Below are 20,510 nucleotides of genomic sequence, written 5' to 3'. Positions count from 1 at the left end.
TGATTACAAGAATGCCTAATAGTAATGAATATGATATTATAATTAATATTATTAATAAGTGGAGTTAATAAGAATATGATAAGTAGAATGATAAGAGAGTGAGCTAAAAAATAAAACTGTTATTAAATGATGTAAATAAAAATATTATAAAAATTTTTGGTTAATTATGGCTAAAATTTTTTTGTTACCAAACTTTTTAATATAGTAAATTACCAATAAAGAGTAACTAATTCACTTATATTATTCATTCACAACAACAACAATAATAATAGTTACTTGTAGGTGAAAGCAATAATAATTTTTATGAGCATTATTTATTATTTAAACTCCTTATATTACTATCTTATATTACATAGTATTATATGTTTATATTCTCTGAGACATAATGATAATATGAGAAATGTTAGAGAGTTAATATCTTTATCATATTAGTCAATATTTGGTCAATATTTTATTCTTATATTATTAGAATTTTAAATTTTAAATTTAAATTTATTGTTTAGAATTTAGAGTGTTAGATAAATATTGATAAAATTAATAAATTTTATTCACCATACAACATTGTTCATATAATATTACATAGAATTGGGAAAAGACCATTATTGTATCGTTATTTTGGATTGTATGATTGAGTTTTAGACTTTTGGTTGAACAACATATACATGTATAGTTTTCAACTTTTCATGCTGTAGAGAATAGAAAAAAGCATATTATATTGTTGATGAAAATGAAGAACAACGAAGAACTTTTGATGAAGGTGATGAGTTGATGCATTTGGTCTTCTTCTTAATTCATGGATCGTTTAAAACTCTGTGACGATACTCTCCAAGAGCCCATATAGGAAATATGTTTCGATACGATGCATAGGTCAAGGCACAGTTCCTAAAATAGACTCCTACAATATCCTGTATTTTTTTTAGAGTAATAAAAAAATGTACATTAGTGAAACATATATAATTACTAAATCCATTAGGCATTATTATGAAGAATTATATTACCTGTTCTGGAAAATCTCCCTCTTCCATTTGTGAATTGATTAGTACCTTCATTCCACGGTGTATGGACGTAGCATCTATCTCGGCCTTTATTTTATTTTATTTTATTCATAAAAAATTTAATAATTAGCACCGTAGCGTGTACTATAATTACATGAATAAAAAACGATTGTATTTGGTAATTACTTTAGCTCAATTTTTCCACCTTGAGAAGACCATTGCAATTTGTAGGATCTCTACCCCAAAGACTCAAGAACTTAAAATATATAGTGGAAAAAAGTTATATTTGCCTACTTATTACCTGTCCTGCGGCAATAAGAGATAATAAAGCCCATGATGTTTGAATTATATTTGCACGGTTGTCTTCTAGATCTGTATACACCTATTTAACAAAAATAAAAATAAAAATAAAAAAGTAGCAAAATACCTGAGTATACAATAATTTTGATGTGTGCCTATATGTTTTTTTTTTAAATTATTCGTATAGATTTGACTCAAAATATGAGAGAAATATCCTTTAATTCGTAGTTTATCTTTTTTGATATTGTCATCAAGTCATTGTAAAGTGGATAATTGCATGTGTTACCTTGTTTTGGCTTGACAAGTAACTTTCACCCCAACCGCCATTAGGAAGTTGTTTAGACAACAAAAATTGACATGCTTTGCGCAATGCAGGACAGTTATGGTAGTTCTTTCCAACGACTTTTAGTGCCTCTACGCCAAACCATGTGCCATATGTATAACAAACCCCCCAACAACCATACCTATATATATACATAAGTGCCTCTTATCAATGGTAATTATATATGTGTAAGTTAGTAAAACCTAGCTAGCTACAATAATTGCAAAGTAAACATAGAATAGGGTGTAATTTTGCATAAGATAAAGTAGCTTTTTATCTAATTTTTTATTTTGTTAAAATCTGCAAGTAGGACACATAAAACATAGTCTTGTAGTTAATTACCATGAGCCATCAGGATTTTGTGTGTCTTCAATGTATTGGATTGCTTTGGAAATAGAATGATCTATTTCCTTTCTTCTATGATTTGGATATAACTTTTTAAATAGAACCAAGGCTTGCACTGCTGATGATGTGCACTCCACATAACTATTATATTTCATTTCACCATATGGAACACAATTAATTAAGTGGCAAAATTAACCGTTCAGCATAATGCAATATAGCAGTTGAAAAATATGAAATATATCTTACTCCTTCTCAGTGAGGCAGTCTTCAAAAAATTCTGTTGGATTGAATTTCTGTCCGTGACAAATCAAATTCTTTTAGAAACGGGAACAAAAATAATGTATGCATGTACAGTAAAAATTTCACATTGGCTTCGTAGAGTTATTGTATATAATTTTTTCTTTCTTTATTTATTTTATATGTTTTTATTAATTTAGAATCAACAATAATCAAACTCTATTTTTTTAATAATAAAATTTTAATGTTATAAAATTATTTATTGTAAAAATTAATCAAAAAAATATAAATAATTTATTTCATTAACTTAAATTTTTTGAATAAATAATTTGATAAAGATTTACAAATAATGATATATCATACCTCTAGCCAATTATAGGCTCTTCGAGATTCCCAAGCTGAGAATCCGCCGCTACTGCTCTGTATTCAAATGGGACATAACATATAACTTGGGGAATTTAATGGTATAAAAATTTTACGTGACCTTGTTAATTATATATTTGATTTTAGTATGGGATCTATATATGCATCTAAACAACAATAAAGCTCCATTTAGTTATTACATGTTCATGTAATTGCCAGGGGATACCATCAATACGAGGGAATCGATTTCCAACGAGTTTTTAGCCTTTTTATAAAGCCTATCACAGTTAAAGTTGTTTTGTCAATAGCCTTACTTAAAGGTTGGTTGATTAAGTAACTTGATTTCAATAATATGTTTTTGGACGGGGACTTTCCTCAAATTATTTTTATAGAATAACCTTTGGATTTTATTTAAGGTTCTGGAAATTGATTTGTAAATTAAATAAGAATTTGTATGGTTTAAAACAATCTCTACGTGAATGGTTTTTGAAACTTCGCTCAATTAAAAAAAAAATGATTTTAAAAGTATTAAATTTGAGACATTTTCTTTTGTGAAAAAAACAATCACAGGGAATAATCCCTTAAAAATTCAAAGCATAATCAATCAGTTACATAACACCGTTACTCTTAAAGAGTTAAGTGAGTTAAATTATTTCTTGGACATAGAAGTTTCTACAGCAAAGGGTCAAATTCACTTGTCTCCAAGGTTGGCATGAGTGGTGCAGTTCATATGCCAACTCTTATGATTAGATCTCTTTAATTAATCTCTGTAGGTTCAGAAAATTTTGAAGATCCTATTATATATTGATACGTAGTAGGTGCTTTATCACAAGGTCTGCTCTCTCATTTGTTGTTTGTAAGGTCAGTTAATTTATGCATAATCCACTATTAGTTCACTAAAAAGTAGTGCAGAGAATCTTAAGATATCTACAAGGAACTAAGCATTTTGGCTTGATATTCAATAAGTGTGATGACTTCATACTTCATGGATTTTCAGATGCCGATTGGACAGCTGACTTAGTCGATCGTAACGCTGTTTCTGGTTTTTACATTTTTCTTGGCACTAAATTGATTTTTGGCGATGCAACAAACAAACTACCATTAATAGATCAAGAACAGAAGAAGAGTTTAGAAGCCTAGCTATGTGTAATACAAGTTAGTTGAGTCTGTTTTAGTCTTTTGGTTAGTTTTCAATTGGTAAGAGTCTGTTTAAGTTAATTTTGACTGCATTACAGTGTTGAATTCATCAATGCAAATTCTTGTATCATTTCTTGAGTGACTAAGGCTTATATATTTGGCCCTTCACTCATGCAAATTAAAGCTAACTCTTCGTTTCTATGCTGACTTTCTGCATTTTCTGAGATTCGTCCATAGATGTTAGAGATATAACTATTCATGTGTCTCTTCTTATTACCTTAAGTTTTTCAAAGAAGTAGTATCATGACATGATATTAGAGAGATAGAGTCCGGCTTATCTCACTACAACATTTTGGGTCTATGGCCACGGTTTTTTTGGTCACGGTTTTTTAGGGTGACCAAAAAAAAAAAGCTATGGTCATGGTTTTTTTGGAAAGGGTGACCATAGAGTACCTATGGTCACGGTTTTTTAAAAAATGGTGGCCTAAAAGGGTCTATGGTCACGGTTTTGAAGGATGACCTAAAGGAGTCTATGGTCACGGTTTTTTACAGTGACCAAAAAGGGTTTATGGTCACGGATTTTTAAAAAAAGGTGGCCTAAAAGGGTCTATGGTCACAGTTTTGAGAGGTGGCCTAAAGGATCTATGGTCACAGTTTTGGGGGGTGACCTAAAAGGGTCTATCAGCTGTAAGTTTTCTTAATGCTCATACGATCATTTAGTTAAGTTTCAGTGTTTTTGGTTTCAATTATGGTCCATTGAGTTAACCCCTTCCATGACACCCTAATTTTTTTGTTAAATGCAAAATTCAATCACATGCATTTATCACCTTTCATACAAACACAAGTGTGGGCTCAAGGATTTCGCTACCTTTTTTCTTAGTCGCACTTTTCCTTTTCTCAAGTTCTTAATTATAGTACCCAATTTGATACCTGATTATCGCTGTTAGAACTCGTTACAAATTAAAGCATGATAAAGTAAAAATAGTTCATTGGATTTTATGGATGATAAGGGTAATTGAGTTGAATGAAAAAAAATGCTTGTAAATTGACTTTAATATAAAAATACTAATTTTTGTGTTTGATTCTTAACACTAAATGATACATTTCTAGCATAAAGCCCATATCATAGTCCCAACTACTCAATGATTTTTTATTTTTCAAAGGCTACTATTGAATTCAAATCCAGGTCACTAGACCCAAGTTCTGCAAAAAAGAAAAAGATATATATATATGGGCCACAGTATAATTGGGTAACCTGGCCTTCAAATTGGAGAACTCTTATGATAGCCTTCTTACAAATATTATGTTGTATCTTTATTTTTTACGCCACCCTAAACATGCTTCACCAAAAAATAGTTGTGTTAGAGTAAATATCCCAAAATAGAAGACAAGATTTACCCTTCCCATGAATTCACCGGTAACTACCGCTGAAGAAGCGGATCAACTGCAACGAAGCAAAAAGAAACTCCGTAATGACAGAGGAGAATTTAAAGGGGAGACATCAAGGATAGCTAGAGAAGAGGAGTGGATGTGCGAGAAAACGTCTTTTGTGGGAACTAATGGCAAAAGAAGAACGTATGCCGATCTTGTTATGAATGGAAGTGCAGAACCAAGATCGGATGACGAAGAGTCTGACTCTGATAGGAGTTCATCAGATGATTCTGAAGAGGAAACGGAAGAGCAAATACCGATGGAAGAGCTTTTCAATATGAGCCAGATGCAAAGAGACGCTCTAAAGAAGGAGAGAAAGGAGGCCAACCGTCAACCATCAATTTCTGTTGAAAGACTCCCTAACGGCACCATCAGTATTACAGTTAATAAAACAGAGAAGAAAAGGTTAGAGAAGCCTTGGAAACACACGTTGATAGTGAAACTCCTGGGGAGGCAGATTACGTATGGAGTGCTGAAAAGAAGGTTAGACACCATGTGGGCCAAGTCAGGAGGCATGGACCTCATCGATGTTGGTAATGACTTCTATGTGGTGAGATTGTTTAATGAAGAAGATTACTGGCATGTGATGGAAGGAGGTCCCTGGCTACTTTTCGATCATTATCTAACGATAAGAAGTTGGACCCCAGACTTCAACCCCTTCGGAACTACCATCAATAAGGTGGCAGCTTGGATTAGGCTCCCAGACCTTCCCATTGAATACTACGACAAGCGTTTCCTGGGGACAGTAGGTGATCAGATTGGTAAGACGCTTAAAGTCGACATGAACACAGCGAATCAATCCCGGGGTAAGTTCGCGAGACTCTGTGTTGAACTAGACTTGAGCAAGCCCTTGGAAGCCTCCTACTTGGTGAATGGAAAAAGATTCTACATAGAATATGAGGGCCTGCATATGGTATGCTTCAGTTGTGGAAGGTTTGGCCATGTGAGTGATAGTTGCATGGCTAATACCAATCAAGAAGGTAAGGGAGGAAAGGCTAAAGAAGTGCAGCATCAAGAAGCAGAAAAGAATACTCCGACGGAAGAGATGCAGGCTGATCCTATGAACAAAGAAGGAGGGAAATGTAACGACAAGGGTAAAGAAGTCATTGTAACAAGCCAAAATTTTGGTGTATGGATGATAGTACAAAAGCAGAAAAGGACAAGAAGAACACCCACTAATAAGGACACCTCCAACATAAGTAGTGGGTCGAAGCATAAAAGCGAAAGAGACAAAATAGAGGCAGTGGAGGAAAAAGGAAGGTACGAGATTCTGGCAGAAAAGGACAAAGGGGACCAACCAATGCATGATCAAGGAAATTGAGGATGCAATTTTTGCTATGGGATCCCTCAAAGCTCCCGGAGATGATGGACTCCCGGCAGGATTCTTTAAAGAAAATTGGCAGGTAGTTGGAAGCAGTGTCATTAATTTTGTATTGGACTCATGGAGGAACCCAAGCGGCATCAAGGATGTGAATAACACTCTCCTGACTCTCATTCCTAAAGTGGACCACCCTGAGTTTGTGAATCAATTTCGCCCAATCTCTCTTTGTAATGTATCTTACAAGACCATAACAAAGATTTTGGCTAATAGGATCAAAACCACCTTGAATAACCGTATATCTCCTGCTCAGTCTAGCTTTATCCCGGGTAGAAAAATTCAAGATAACATTATTATCGCACATGAGATCATCCATTCGATGAGGAAGTCAGCAGCTAAGCATGGGCACATGGCGATCAAAATTGACCTAGAAAAGGCCTATGATAGACTTAGTTGGAACTTCATTGAGAGATGTCTTCAAGATTACTCAATACCTCCAGAGCTTATCAGTGTCATTATGAATTGCATTAGGTCGACCAGCTTTCAAGTTTTGTGGAATGGGGAAAAAACTAATGTCTTCTCTCCAACTTGCGGCATCCGCCAAGGTGACCCTCTTTCACCATATATCTTTGTCATATGTATCGATAGGCTGTCTCATCTGATTGAGGACATGGTAAATGAGGGGCAGTGGATTCCTTTCCGTGTTGGGAGAAACGGACCTCTTATATCCCACTTGATGTTTGCCGATGACATCATGTTGTTTGCTGAAGCTTCTCAGGGACAAATTCGTAACATCAAGAAATGTCTTGAAATTTTTTGTGAGGCCTCGGGTCAAGTGATCAATGCCCAGAAAACACAAATCTTCTTCTCAAAAAAGGTGAATAATGAGTGTAGAGAAATGATTGTTAAAGAGGCAGGCTATAAAGAAACAAAAGAGATTGGAAGGTATTTGGGATCTTATATTGTGGAGGGACGGGATAGCAAGAGAAATTATGGGCACATTCTAGACAAGGTGAAGAATAAACTCAAGGGATGGAAGCAGAAAAGCTTGTCCATAGCGGGAAGGGTAGTGCTAGCTCAATCTTCTATTGGCCCGATTGCCAATTTTGCGATGCAACACAGCAAATTGCCAAAAGGCATTTGCAGCAAAGTGGAGAAAGCTCAACGTAATTTTGTTTGGGGTTCGGACGAAAATCACCGCAGGGTGCATCTCATTAGTTGGGAAACCCTCTGTCTCCCGAAGGATGCTGGAGGCTTGGGGTTCAAAAGGCTGGAAGTGATGAATCAAGCCTTCTTGTTTAAAATTTGTTGGAATTTGAACGAAGATCCTGACACTTTGTGGGCGAGGGTGTTATGGTATAAGTATTGTAATGGGGACACTAATAGACCTCATAACCCTACAGTGGGATGCTCCAACCTTTGGAGAGCTTTGCAGCAAGTATGGCCAACCTTTGAGGAGAATATTGTTCACAGAATTGGCAACGGGGAAAATACCAAATTTTGGAAGGATAAATGGCTTAACATGGATGGGTGCCTTGCGGACCATATTAGGCCTAACGTGCAAATTGAAGATATGGATGCAAGTGCCCAGAATTATGTGAACTCAGAGGGAGAATGGAACTTGGAGGTGCTCAACTCTGTAATTGAGACAGAGTGCATTCCCTTAATTAAAGCCATCCCTGCCCCTAGACCCTCAGATCCTCCTGATAGCAGAGCATGGAAGAATTCCTCAGATGGAAGATTCTCAGTTAGAGAAGCTTATAAAGCTATTATCCAACCTCCTATTGGTACCAGCAATGTGTGGAAGAAGATTTGGAAATGGCACGGCCCTCAAAGAATAAAAATATTCATGTGGCAAGCCATACATGGTAGATTGATCACTAACTACAGAAGGAGTAAATGGTATGGGACTTCCCCCCTCTGCCATTATTGCACAAATCAAGTTGAAGACACTATGCATGTTTTGAGAGATTGCGAGGGGGCAAAGGTTATCTGGAAAAAGCTGGTTAGAAGCGAGTTAGCGTTGGAGTTCTTTTCCATTCCAACGTCTGATTGGTTCCATGAGTGTTTGAACAAGGATTGGGGTTGCTCGATTCAAGCGGAATGGATTAGTATCTATATGGTTGCTTGTTGGAGGATTTGGAATTGGAGAAATATGGAAATATTCCAAAGATCCTTCAAGAGACCAGTGGTAGCGTACAATCTTATTCAGGATTATGTTAACACCATTCAAAAAGCCTTTGAGAAGTATCTCGTTGGGACCAATACTCACAGGAGAATGACTATCAGTATCAAGTGGCAACCCCCACAAAGTAATTGGATTAAAATTAACACAGATGGGGCAGTAAAAGATAATCCAAGGAGGGCGGGATGCGGTGGTATTCTAAGAAATAGTGAAGGAAGATGGATCATGGGTTTTTCCAGAAATCTGGGTGTCTGTTCCGCACACCTTGCTGAGCTTTGGGGGGTATACACCGGCCTGGAAATAGCCTGGACGATGGGGTTCAGAAGAATTTGGCTTGATTGTGACTCAAGTGCAGTAGTAAACAGTGTCAAAAACCCTTCCTTGAAGAGGAATTCTGGGTCGGTCCTCTACTACAGGATCAGCGAGCTCCTTGACAGGGGTTGGCAAGTTAGGATTGAGCACGTTTATCGCGAAGCAAACGGTTGTGCAGATTTTCTCGCCAATCTTGGAGCGGCACAAGAACAAAGCCTCATGGTATGGAATTCCCCTCCTCCAGGGAGCGATCTTTGGGTACTTAGTGATATTACTGGCACCTCTTGGCCCAGAATGATTAATTTAGTGTAGTTCCTTTTGTTGTTTGGGCTTCTGGCCCCTTACCTTAACCAAAAAAAAAAAAAAATCTTTATTTTTTACTCATGATGTCTCAGTTGCTTGTCACATGGTTTTTTTTTTTTTTTGAGAACTTAATTGTCGTAGTGATAGCTAATTGCAAGAATAATGGGATTGAGTTTACAAAGTTGAGTGGAATTAGTTTCTTCTGTTAAAAATTTCTTTTGATTAAACTCCATGTTAGTGTTACTTGATTAGGTTGTTGTTTGATTAGGTTAGCTTTGTTGAATTAGGTGGTTAGATAGTCAATTTGATTTTGTAGTGGATTTAGGTCTGAATTCTGATGTTTATTCTATCTGAAATTGGTTTTTTTGTGCTGGTAATGACTTATCCTGTTCTAATTTAGTTTCCTGCTGCTGCTTCATTGATTTGTCCTGTGCTAAATTAGTTTGCTTGGTGCTGTTGATTAGGTTTAAACTAGTTTAAATTTTTGTGCTAAACTAGTTTATATGATGCTGCTGCATAGTATTATTGCTGCCTTATTCTTGTGTTGGCTGCTGCTGGAATGAACAAATTCTGAATTATTTGTGCAGTAGTGATAACTTTGATGAATTTCTGAGTCTAAGCTATCACTACTGCTACATTCTTGCAATAGCTGCTGTTTGAAGTGAATGATGGTTGTAAATAATTCTTGAGTGTTGCTGTGGATGAATGTTTTCCTTCTTTTGCTACATACGTATTTATTGCATCATCAAAACCATTTTTGCAAGATATCTAACATGTTTATTTCTTTTACGTGTAGGAAGACATGATGTGATGAAGAAATATGTTCTATACAAATATCACATGGGATGGGTCTTACAATGACCTTAATTAGTTATGTAAATGTAATATTTTGATGTGTTATGTACTTTTGAGGTATTACATGTAATTGGAAAAATTTCACTCTATTTGGATTTGTGTTGTTTAGACTAAAGATTAAACATATCTATCTTATAATGAAACTTTTATGATTTAGATTTCTTTAATTTCTTATTTTTAGATTTATTTTGTGATTATTATCATTTTGGGATGTGATTATAATTTTAAAAAATTGAATCTCATAAACAACAAAAGGCTATAGTCACTGTTTTAAAAAACCGTGACCATAGATAGGGCTATGGTCACGGTTTTAAGGAGGAGTGACCATAGAGGCTATGGTAACGGTTTTAAGGAGGGGTGACCATAGAGGCTATGGCTACGGTGAAAAACCATGACCATAGATGGTCTATGGTCACGGTTTTAAAGAGGATGACCATAGAGTCTATGGCCACGGTGAAAAACCGTGACCATAGATAGGGTTATGGTCACGGTTTTAAAGAGGGTGACCATAGAGTCTATGGCCACGGTGAAAAACCGTGACCATAGATAGGGCTATGGTCACGGTTTTAAGGAGGGGGTGACCATAGAGGCTATGGCCACGGTGAAAAACCGTGACCATAGATAGGCTATGGTCACGGTTTTAGGTGAGGTGACCATAGAGTCTATGGCCACGGTGAAAACCGTGACCATAGGTAGGGCCTATGGTCACGGTTTTAAGGAGGGGTGACCATAGAGGCTATGGCCACGGTGAAAACCGTGACCTTAGCCTTATCTATGGTCACGGTTTTAAGGAGGGGTGACCATAGAGTCTATGGTCACGGTGACCATAGATAAGGCTATGGTCACGTTTTTTTACCGTGACCATAAACCTATGGTCACGGTAAAAAAACGTGACCTAAAGTGTCAGATTTTGAAAATTAAAACCGTGACCATAAAAACCGTGACCATAGATAAAAAAACCGTGACTATAGACCTATGGTCACGAGAGAATAGGCCACGGTAAAAAACCGTGACCATAGATCCAAAACCATGATCATAGATCTATGGTCACCCTTTTTACTAGCTATGGTCACGGTTTTTTACCATGACCATAGGTCTTTTTTTGACCATAGGCCTTTTTTTTTGTAGTGTCTCTAACAATGGAGGAAGATAAATTAGAAAATTCAAGTAATGGTTAAGCTCTTATAATGTCCATGGTGTGACTCAGGTGATTGATGTACTTATTACTGATATGGTCAATACACAAAATTCTAGTGTTCTTACTTCTGACTTTCCATTCATAACAATTTGCTCTGTTCTTTAGTTCTTCAAGAACACTATTAATGAGGATCTAAATTATTAGAAAGAAATACCTGTAAAGAGAGAACTACGTTAACAGCATCATAGAATCTCTCTGTCTCCATGGCTTCCCCAACAAGATTTGTTGCCATTTTTGACAATAGGAGCGTAACCTACAAATTAATGTTGTCAAACTTTCAAAAAAAAAATTTCTAAATAATGGATATCCATTTTAGACCAATTTTTGTTTTGGAAATTAAAAACTTATTTAAAATTAGAAGTAGAAACCAAGAGATATAGGCAAACCTTTAATCCCTCGGCTGTGCAATCAGAGACGGTCAAACCTTGATCTGCCATGGAAATGGTCCATGCTCCTTTTGAAGTTTGTCTAAACATTGCCATGTAGTCTCCACTTGGGTTTTCACGAACCTTAAAGATAAATAATATTCAACTCTCATTTCACACTAATTACTAATTACCATTGCTTCAACTCTCCACTTAGGACTTATTGTGTGTTAGTTATAATGGTCTACGCCAATTTTCCGTCAACTTTGTTAACTAAGCAACTGATGGAGAATAATATTAACAAGAGGTTAAAATTTTAAAAGTTGTACGAAAAAATTGTAATAATTTAAATTCGTCGTATAGCAAAAAATTATAACATAAATTAGCAATTTAGCGACAATTTCAAACTGTTGCAAAATATAAAAAATACCTCAATAAATATTACAAATTAGCAATGGTTTGATACATGAAAAATTATCGCAAATTACTTAGCATCGCTTTTATCCGTAGTCGTCTAAACCCTTTACTAAGTGCATTAGTGATGCTAGCTCAAATTGATTATAGTTTTAATCGTCGCAAAAAAATTTACACTAAACAATAAAAAAAGCATTGCAAAAATACTTTTTAGCGTAGTGAGAGTGATCTATGATAAGATATTTAGGTTTAATGTTTTAACCGTCAATCTCGTTGTTGTCGTTATAACAAAATAAAAAAATGTTATTGTAACCCAAGAATACTACTACATGGAATATAAAAAATTGAAATCACATATTATTAATAATTAATTACTACCTGGGATGCCTTTATAAAGTCATGTGCTTTCTTAAGTGTAGGTCCATACTCTTCGTTCATATTGCAAGCAAGAATTGCTTGTATAGCAAAATTTGCATTCCAAGCTTGAGCACCAACACCCTTCATTCAAATTCATCAATAAACCAAAAGTTACAGTAATTAGTATTAATAATCAAAATAGTACTACTATATCATAAATATTAGATAGACCAATTCATTACATGTGTGAATCAAAAACTAAGAAATTAGTTAGTTATATATTTAGATGACTCTAAAGTAGTAGCTCAATTATTCATACCATGAAATCACCAAATTAAATTTTTGAAATTTTCTTTTTTATGCATGAAAGAAATAGTTTTATTAATTTGACATAAGAGTTTAATTTTGATGCACTAACAGTGTAAAACATTTTATATAATCATGTAATCATAACCGTTCTTTTAAATGACCATTCACATCGTCAATATAAAAGGTACTTATTTTTGCTAATATGATATTATGTGATTGGATACACATGTAAAATAATTTTACACTAATAATACATCAAAATTAAATTCTAACATATTAAGAAAACGAAAAATACTAACCTGAATTTTCAAACCATCTTCAGCAATCCAAAAATAATCAGGAACACGAGCTAAATGATGTTTATATGCCTTTGAGTTGGGATCATCAACCCAACATGCCATCATACACAAAACCTTCCATTTCCAATTCGTAATGAATAATAAGTAAATGTGCCTATGGATCAAAATATAAACAAATTCAATGATTTAGTAACGACTAATTTAATCTAATTATTTATATATATACCTTGTCTACAACTCCAAATGAAAGGTAATTTGTATTCTCACTATCATAATATACATAATTAATTGAGCTGTGTAGTGCCTTTTCTCTAAGCTTAGTAAATGGCCAGCACTTCAACAAAGGCTCCCCAATGTGATAAAGAAATTCCCATAAGATATCTTGCATTATAGGGTGCGGATAATAGAGATCTTCCTGAAATTGAATAAACTTATCATGAGTTGGCTCACTTATGTATCTTTTACTACTAGATCAAATGTGGCATTTAAAAAATTAGTTAGAATAATGTTGAAATTTTTTTTTGTTTATTTAAAAAAAAAAGTTTAAGAATTAGCCATTTTAATTTATATTTATCAGTACTTTTAGTCAATAGTAGTCCAACTTCATATTTTTAATTTATTTTTTTAAATATTATTAATTAATTATTGATAAAAAAATAATAAATTATGTTGATTCTATAGCATTATCATATTTTAAATTTTAGATTCTAAATCATAAATCTTTAACCATAAATTTTACATCATAAACCTAAACTCTAAAATTGCTAAATGTTAGTTAATTTCCTACACTTTTTCAATAATCAGTTATGGGAACTGGAAAAAAAAATATATTTTTCGCATCTTCATATAAATTTGTATAAATAATGATTTTATATTAAATACAATGATGATTAGATGCTTATTTTCTCAGAATATATTTTCTCATCTTTGAGGGGATTAATAAAGAATTATGTTATGTGTACACTAAAATCAACGATCAATATAAAATATGCGTTGGAATATAAATATATATTGAAAATAAATTAAATCATTAATGCGCATGTATTTATATACAAATATATTAGTGACTGATTTTAGCGGGTGATTTTAATATGAAAAATATTATTTGTACACTAAAATCAGCTACTAAATTAGCGACCAATGTATTTATGTATAAATTCATGTGTGGTTTAATTTATTTTCAATGTGTAATTATATTCTAGCATGTATTTTATACTAATAACTGACTTTAATAGCTGATTTTAGTATACACATAGTATAACTCTTTTAATATACAAATAACACTTTTGTTAATGAATATAAAGATTGCATTAACCTTAGCAACATTATTTCGAGCATTGTTCCAGTTGATTTCATGATATGGCTCATTGTACATCTCTCTTCTTAAAGATCTGACTAAGCCGGTGATAGGACCCACAAATTTCTTTCCATAAACATATGACATCGCCATATAAACCAACCGACAATAGGGCATGATCTTTCCTGCCATTTGTTTAAGGACAAGATTAATAAATTATATAATTAAATGGTTCCTTAAAGAAATTGAAAATGATTATGAACCTGGATGAAAAGGGGTGGATCTAGGTAGAAGCCATAGCTCCGGTGGAAGTGGATTGCACCCTGACCACTCATAAACTCCAAGTACCTTTTGATGAAATAATATATATATTTTAATCTTCATAATAATGATGATAAAACCTCCTAAACTTTTTTCTTAATAATTTTATTTTAAAAATTCTAAACAAGAAACTATTTAACTGCATTAATATTCAATATCTTAAGAAAACTCAGGTATTTTCTTTTTGTAGTAAGAGATTAGGAAAATTATTAGAATGACTATTAAGGAAGATATATAAATCATTTTTAATTTGGACATACACTTGTTTAAGAAACTCTAGCAATTGTAAAAGGATTAAATATAACAGAAAATTATTTTATTTGACATATAATAGGTTTTATTTTTATTTTTATATGTATATTCATAAATAAAAAGAGTTATATATATAGTGTATCAATACATTAATTTATGAATATATCATATAAACAGAAACTATGTAATTATAATAATTTAGCGATGCTCAATAAAAATATAAATCGAAGATACTAATAACATAATTGATGTACTTAATTACCGAGACCCAGAACTTTCCCCATGATGGAACAGCTACTAAGCCATCATGGTCAAGAATCCATTTTCTGGCTCTGGCCATTGGCATGTTTTGATTATCTTCAAGTTCTTCTCCAAGTATTCTTAATGCAATGTAACTCAATGCTGATCCAAACATTGTGCTGTGTCCCTCTATATGGAACCCCCAACCACCATCTTTGTTCTATCTCGTGATCATGAAAAAATGCCAACCAAATAATAGAAGTTAACACTGTTCAACAAGGCCTTAGCTTGTGTAGAAGCAGAATATAACATGTTTACTATACTCTTCTCACAAGTTGGGTCAAAAAATAAATAAAAAAATAGAAGTCTTGGTTGCCTAATACGATATTATCCAATCCGACAAGTCAAAAATTAATCTGTTAGAGATTGAAATTCTATTTAAAGATTTGTTGTTGATCAACAGATTACTATATGTACAAAACAGAATTTGAATCTTCTAACACTTATTTAAGCAAACTAGTGAATTAAGTAATTATCCACAAAACAAGTTAGTTAAACGGTTTAATTGTTAGATGGTACCTAGTATATTATTTTTATTAATGTATTGTTTATTGAAAATCATGAGTAACACTACTTTGAAGCTAGCCTTGAAGTTCTGTTTGCATATGCAGAATCCTTGAGAAAGAGAGAAATAATAATAAGAGTAAAATATTATTTTTGTCTTTAATGTTTGGGGTAAATTTCAAAGTTGTTTCTAACATTTAAATTGTCCTATTTAAGTCCCTAACATTTTAAAATTGACTCAATGTTGTCCTGCCGTTAAGAATCTGCTAATAGAATTGACGGCGGAAGAAACTTGAGACAATCTTGAAATATTAGGGACTTAGATAGGACGAAAACGTTGGAGACAAAAACGATATATAGAAATAAATTTTTATTTTATCCTTTAGTAATATCAATTTTTTACGGTACATAGTTATTCAATTATTTTTTTAATCACATTTAAGTAAATTACACTTAATCACATTACTTTTATTTTAAATAATTTTTTTTATAATTTTACTTTTAAAGATTTTTGTCCATCATAAAATATTTGTAGAATAACTAGCACATAAACCTGTGAGAAAAAAATGATACATATACAATAAAATAATGTGATTCTAGTCATTTTATAAACATTTTATGATGAATAAAAATTTTTAAGAGTAAAATTATAAAAAAATAAGTTTATTCAGAATGAAAGTAATATGATTAAGTATAATTTACTTAGATGTGATTAAAAAATAATTGAATAGTTATGTACCATAGAAGATTGATATTATTGAAGGATAAAATTAAAATTTATTTCTATGTATCATTTTTGTCTCTAACGTTTTTGTCTTATTTAAATTCCTAACGTTTTAAAATAGTCTTAATTTTGTCCTGCCATCAATTTTGTTAACAGATCCCTAATGATAGGACAACATTGAGTCAGTTTTAAAACGTTAAAGACTTAAATAGAACGATTTAAATATTAGAGACAACTTTAAAATTTATCCCAAACATTAAAAACAAATACGATACTTTACTCTAATAATAATTTTTATGCTACCTGATGATTATATAAATATCGAATAATTTCCCTCTTATGCTCAGCACCTAAAACAACATCAAGTGATCCCGTAACATACAGTTCAATTACCTGCGAAACACAGCACACAATATCTAAATTATAAAACCAAAAGAAAAGAAAGTAATCGATATTATTACTTACAGTGTCCATTTATATTAAATATTTTATTTTAGTTATTATATATATTTATATTAAGTATATACTAAAATCAGTTATTAAAATTAATTATTTATATTACACATATATTAAAAATAAATTAAATTATATATATTTATATTATATAATAATTAATTTTAATAACCGATTTCTTTTTAATATATATAAGATAAAAGTTGAAACTCACCAAAGGCTGAATGAAAAACAAAGGACCAGCAAAATCAGCAGGCCAATGACCATCATGTGCTTGAATAGAAGAATAGAAAGTGAGAGATCTTCTAATTGTTGTAATCAATGCTTCTTTTGTTATCTTCTCTTCTTCTCCCACTTTCACTGCTTCTGGTATTGCTCCACATTGGTTCTCCTTTGTAAGCTGAGAATTAAATGCACATTAATAAATATATGAGAAATTAATGGATATATTAAAATCAACTATTAAAATTAAAATATTTATTTTAAAATATATAATAATTATTTTAGTAGTTAATTTTAGGAGTAAAGACCCAATCCGGTCTTTGTCCATTTTCACGAAAGACAAAGCGATCCCTGTCCAAAAAAAAGAGACACTTCGACCCTCGACCTTTTTATTTTGGGACAATACGGTCCCTCTGTTAAAAAGTTCATTAAATAATAATAAAAATTAATTTTGTGGAGTGTTTTATTTGTATTTTGTGGGGGTTTTAAACCCCCACAAAAATCTTTTCAACAATATAACCAATTACTACCACTACTACCATTATCTTTTTCATCCTCATTATTATCACTCTTACTTCTATTATTTTTATTATGTAACCATATTTTATCATCATCATTATCTCTTCTACCGTCATCATCACCAATACCAATATTATCAACATTAAAGTTTTCTTCTTTTATTTCTTATTCCATGTTATTTTTTTCCTTTAAAAGGTATTATACTATAATTACTTTTATTTTGTGGCATCATTTTTATCAATGATTTTTCTTCATTTAACCACCATTGATGAAGGAATTTTTTAAAAACAAAGTTATTAATAGTTTGTGAAGGTTTAAAACCCCCACAAAATACAAATAAAACCCCCCACAAAATTAATTTTTATTATTATTTAATAAATTTTTTAACAGAGGGACCGTATTGTCCCATAATAAAAAGATTGAGGGTCAAAGTGTCCCTTTTTTTTGGACAGAGATCACTTTGTCCTTCGTGAAAATGGACGAGGACCGGATTGGGTGTTTACTCTTAATTTTAGTATATAAATAATATTTTTGATAAAAAATATATGTGATTAATATTTTTTATTAATATTAGTAAATATTTAATTAATATTTTATTTTTATATTATTAATATTTAATATTTAAAATTTAATATTTAATTTTTAAAATATAAAATATTAGTCAAATATTAACAAAAAAATAATAAATTATTTTATTAGTTATATATCATTATTCTAAATAGATACTCATCAGTAATGTTATTTGTGTCAATCATTAATTAATAAGATTATTCCACTCAACAAACACACAACAACTAATAATTTAAAAATAAAAGTACGAGTATTTGGAAAGTATGCATCATTAATGTCATAGCCTGATAGGTTCTGCTTTTTATAGACACAAAAACCTAATACTAAAATTTAATAATCTGTCATCATCCACTCATTCATTCCTGAATAATAATTCAACGTGTTTTAACTTTTAACTAAGCATTTTCTTTATATCCGATGTATCTCGTGTGTACTTATTCTACTTTTTAAACAAGAAAAAATATGTACGTATAGTATAATCTATTTATTAAAGTTTGACTAAAGTATTTTAAACTTTTAAAATATACAATTTAGCACTCTAAAATTGTCACATAATGTGCTAGGGTTTCTCTATTTGAGTTTCATCAAGAAGGTTTCTTTTCAGAAAATAAGGAAAAAATATTAATTTTTTTGAAGTAAAAAGTTGTTACATTTAGATGTATAAATTCTTTCTTAAATTTGGAATAGTTGTTGGAATTTCTTGGTGAGTTCTTTAATGACGATTTCTATTTTTGAGGGGATGATTGTGGCTTGTTTAATTTGGTATGTTGTTCTTTCTTAATCTGTTTTGAGTGAATGGTTTTTTCTTCCACAGAAAATTTTATTATATTGCCTTTTAAAAAAAAAAATCTTGAGGTTTTAAAGAGACTAATTAAAGATATATAGGCCGTGTCTATTTAAAAAATGGAGGTGATGTAAAGTTGTTTGCCTGTTTACAGGTTTAAGCCGTTATAATTATTAAAAAAAAATGTTCAAATCTAATGTCAAAATATCCTCTTATTTTATTTTTGAATATCCTTTTAAAGTTATGAAAAATATCATTTTTTTAAAATTTATATATAACTTCTCAAAAAAAATTTAGTTTTATTTTTTTGTGATTTCGCTTTTATTAAATTACATTATTCACAAAAAAAAAAAACAGACTCTAAACGAAAAATAATTTAACTAGAATAATACAGTAATATCCAAATATACTCTTAGACTACTTCAATGAAATAAAGGTGTTCCTACCCAAAAAGAAAAACAAAATAGAAATAAGGGTGCTTAAACGTTAGTCAAACTTCTATATACATAATGCATAGTTGGAATTCCAGTTTGATGTACTCATAATCAATTGTAAATGATGGAAGAAAATCAATTACATATTATCTAAAATTATATCATTAATTTTTAATTTAAAAAATTTCATAATTAATTAATGTAGGTCCAAAAGTACATACCTGGAGTCTCATTAAGAGATCAGAACTTTGTTTAATGGAGAATCGATTGTTGGTGAATTTTTGGCGCAATCTTTCAACCTCAGCACGTTCTTCTTCAGTTCCTGCATTTGGATCAAACTCCCAATGTTCACGTCCGATGAAATTGTTTCCAGAAATCAAATATTCTCCATCTTCAGCTATCTTCAGCTTCCACATGTTTAAATCTAACGATATATGTCACTGATGAATTTAAACACACTCAAACATGAACTCATCAAAACTACGAAGAAAAATGTTATATTATTATTATTCAAGTTTTCATGTAATATCTAGAAATGAAATTAAAGAATGAAGCTAAACATATATGTACCAGGAGAAAAAAAGAGCCTTCAATTAAGATTAGACAGAACACCAAGAAAATAACTAATGCTTAAAAAAAAAAAAAAACAGGTAAAGACATATGAATACGTGTGATTATATAATTCTAACATATAACATCCGTACAGTTAGTAGTTGGGTGTTTAATTAAGAGGTATAAATTCCTGTATATGTAGGTAAGTATTACAAATCTTAGATCTCTTAAAATTAAAATTTTTAGAGAATTTTTAAATGTAGTTATTATTTACTTTGTGAGTTAATTTCAAGAGTTGAGCTAGGCTCGTTCAATTTTAATTCGGGATATCTTATTAGAATTTACTCGATTCAATATTTGTTGAATCATCACCTATTAAAGTTAATTTAGACTTATTCAATTTCAATTTAAATAATAAGTATTTATAATTATTATTAGTCACTGCTAATTATTTATTTTTGGAATATGTAGGTTTGGTTTGAAATTTTTTATTTTTATTATTTTATATTTTAAGAAATATGTGTATGAAGAAA

General features: G+C 31.5%; 1 protein-coding gene across 3 annotated transcripts; it reads right to left on the bottom strand.

Moving 5' to 3' along the window:
- Positions 1-512: 512 nt before the first annotated feature.
- On the bottom strand, positions 513-20,077 carry LOC112801979 (lupeol synthase). Of its 3 annotated transcripts, none has more exons than XM_072237457.1 (19): positions 19,996-20,077; positions 19,647-19,905; positions 17,111-17,296; positions 16,747-16,836; positions 15,178-15,375; positions 14,606-14,690; positions 14,361-14,527; positions 13,272-13,460; positions 13,046-13,159; positions 12,459-12,578; positions 11,688-11,810; positions 11,456-11,554; positions 2,563-2,619; positions 2,209-2,255; positions 1,960-2,103; positions 1,582-1,759; positions 1,297-1,377; positions 999-1,082; positions 513-905 (listed from the first exon to the last, which is right to left on the bottom strand). In XM_072237457.1, exons 2-19 carry the CDS (start codon positions 19,839-19,841, stop codon positions 792-794), a joined length of 2,271 nt encoding a protein of 756 aa, XP_072093558.1. In that variant the 5' UTR covers positions 19,842-19,905; positions 19,996-20,077; the 3' UTR covers positions 513-791. The 3 variants fall into 3 exon arrangements, with proteins under 3 accessions (XP_072093558.1, XP_025700740.1, XP_025700737.1); XM_025844955.2 differs by having other exon boundaries at positions 19,647-19,747; positions 19,996-20,073; XM_025844952.2 differs by having other exon boundaries at positions 19,647-19,865; positions 19,996-20,072.
- Between the last annotated feature and the right edge of the window lie 433 nt (positions 20,078-20,510).

This window comes from Arachis hypogaea, chromosome 5 (genome assembly GCF_003086295.3).
Source record: "Arachis hypogaea cultivar Tifrunner chromosome 5, arahy.Tifrunner.gnm2.J5K5, whole genome shotgun sequence".
In the NCBI taxonomy this organism is placed as follows: domain Eukaryota; kingdom Viridiplantae; phylum Streptophyta; class Magnoliopsida; order Fabales; family Fabaceae; genus Arachis; species Arachis hypogaea.
The sequence above is the reverse complement of the archived record's forward strand: the minus strand, read 5'-3'. Positions and strand labels throughout refer to the sequence as shown.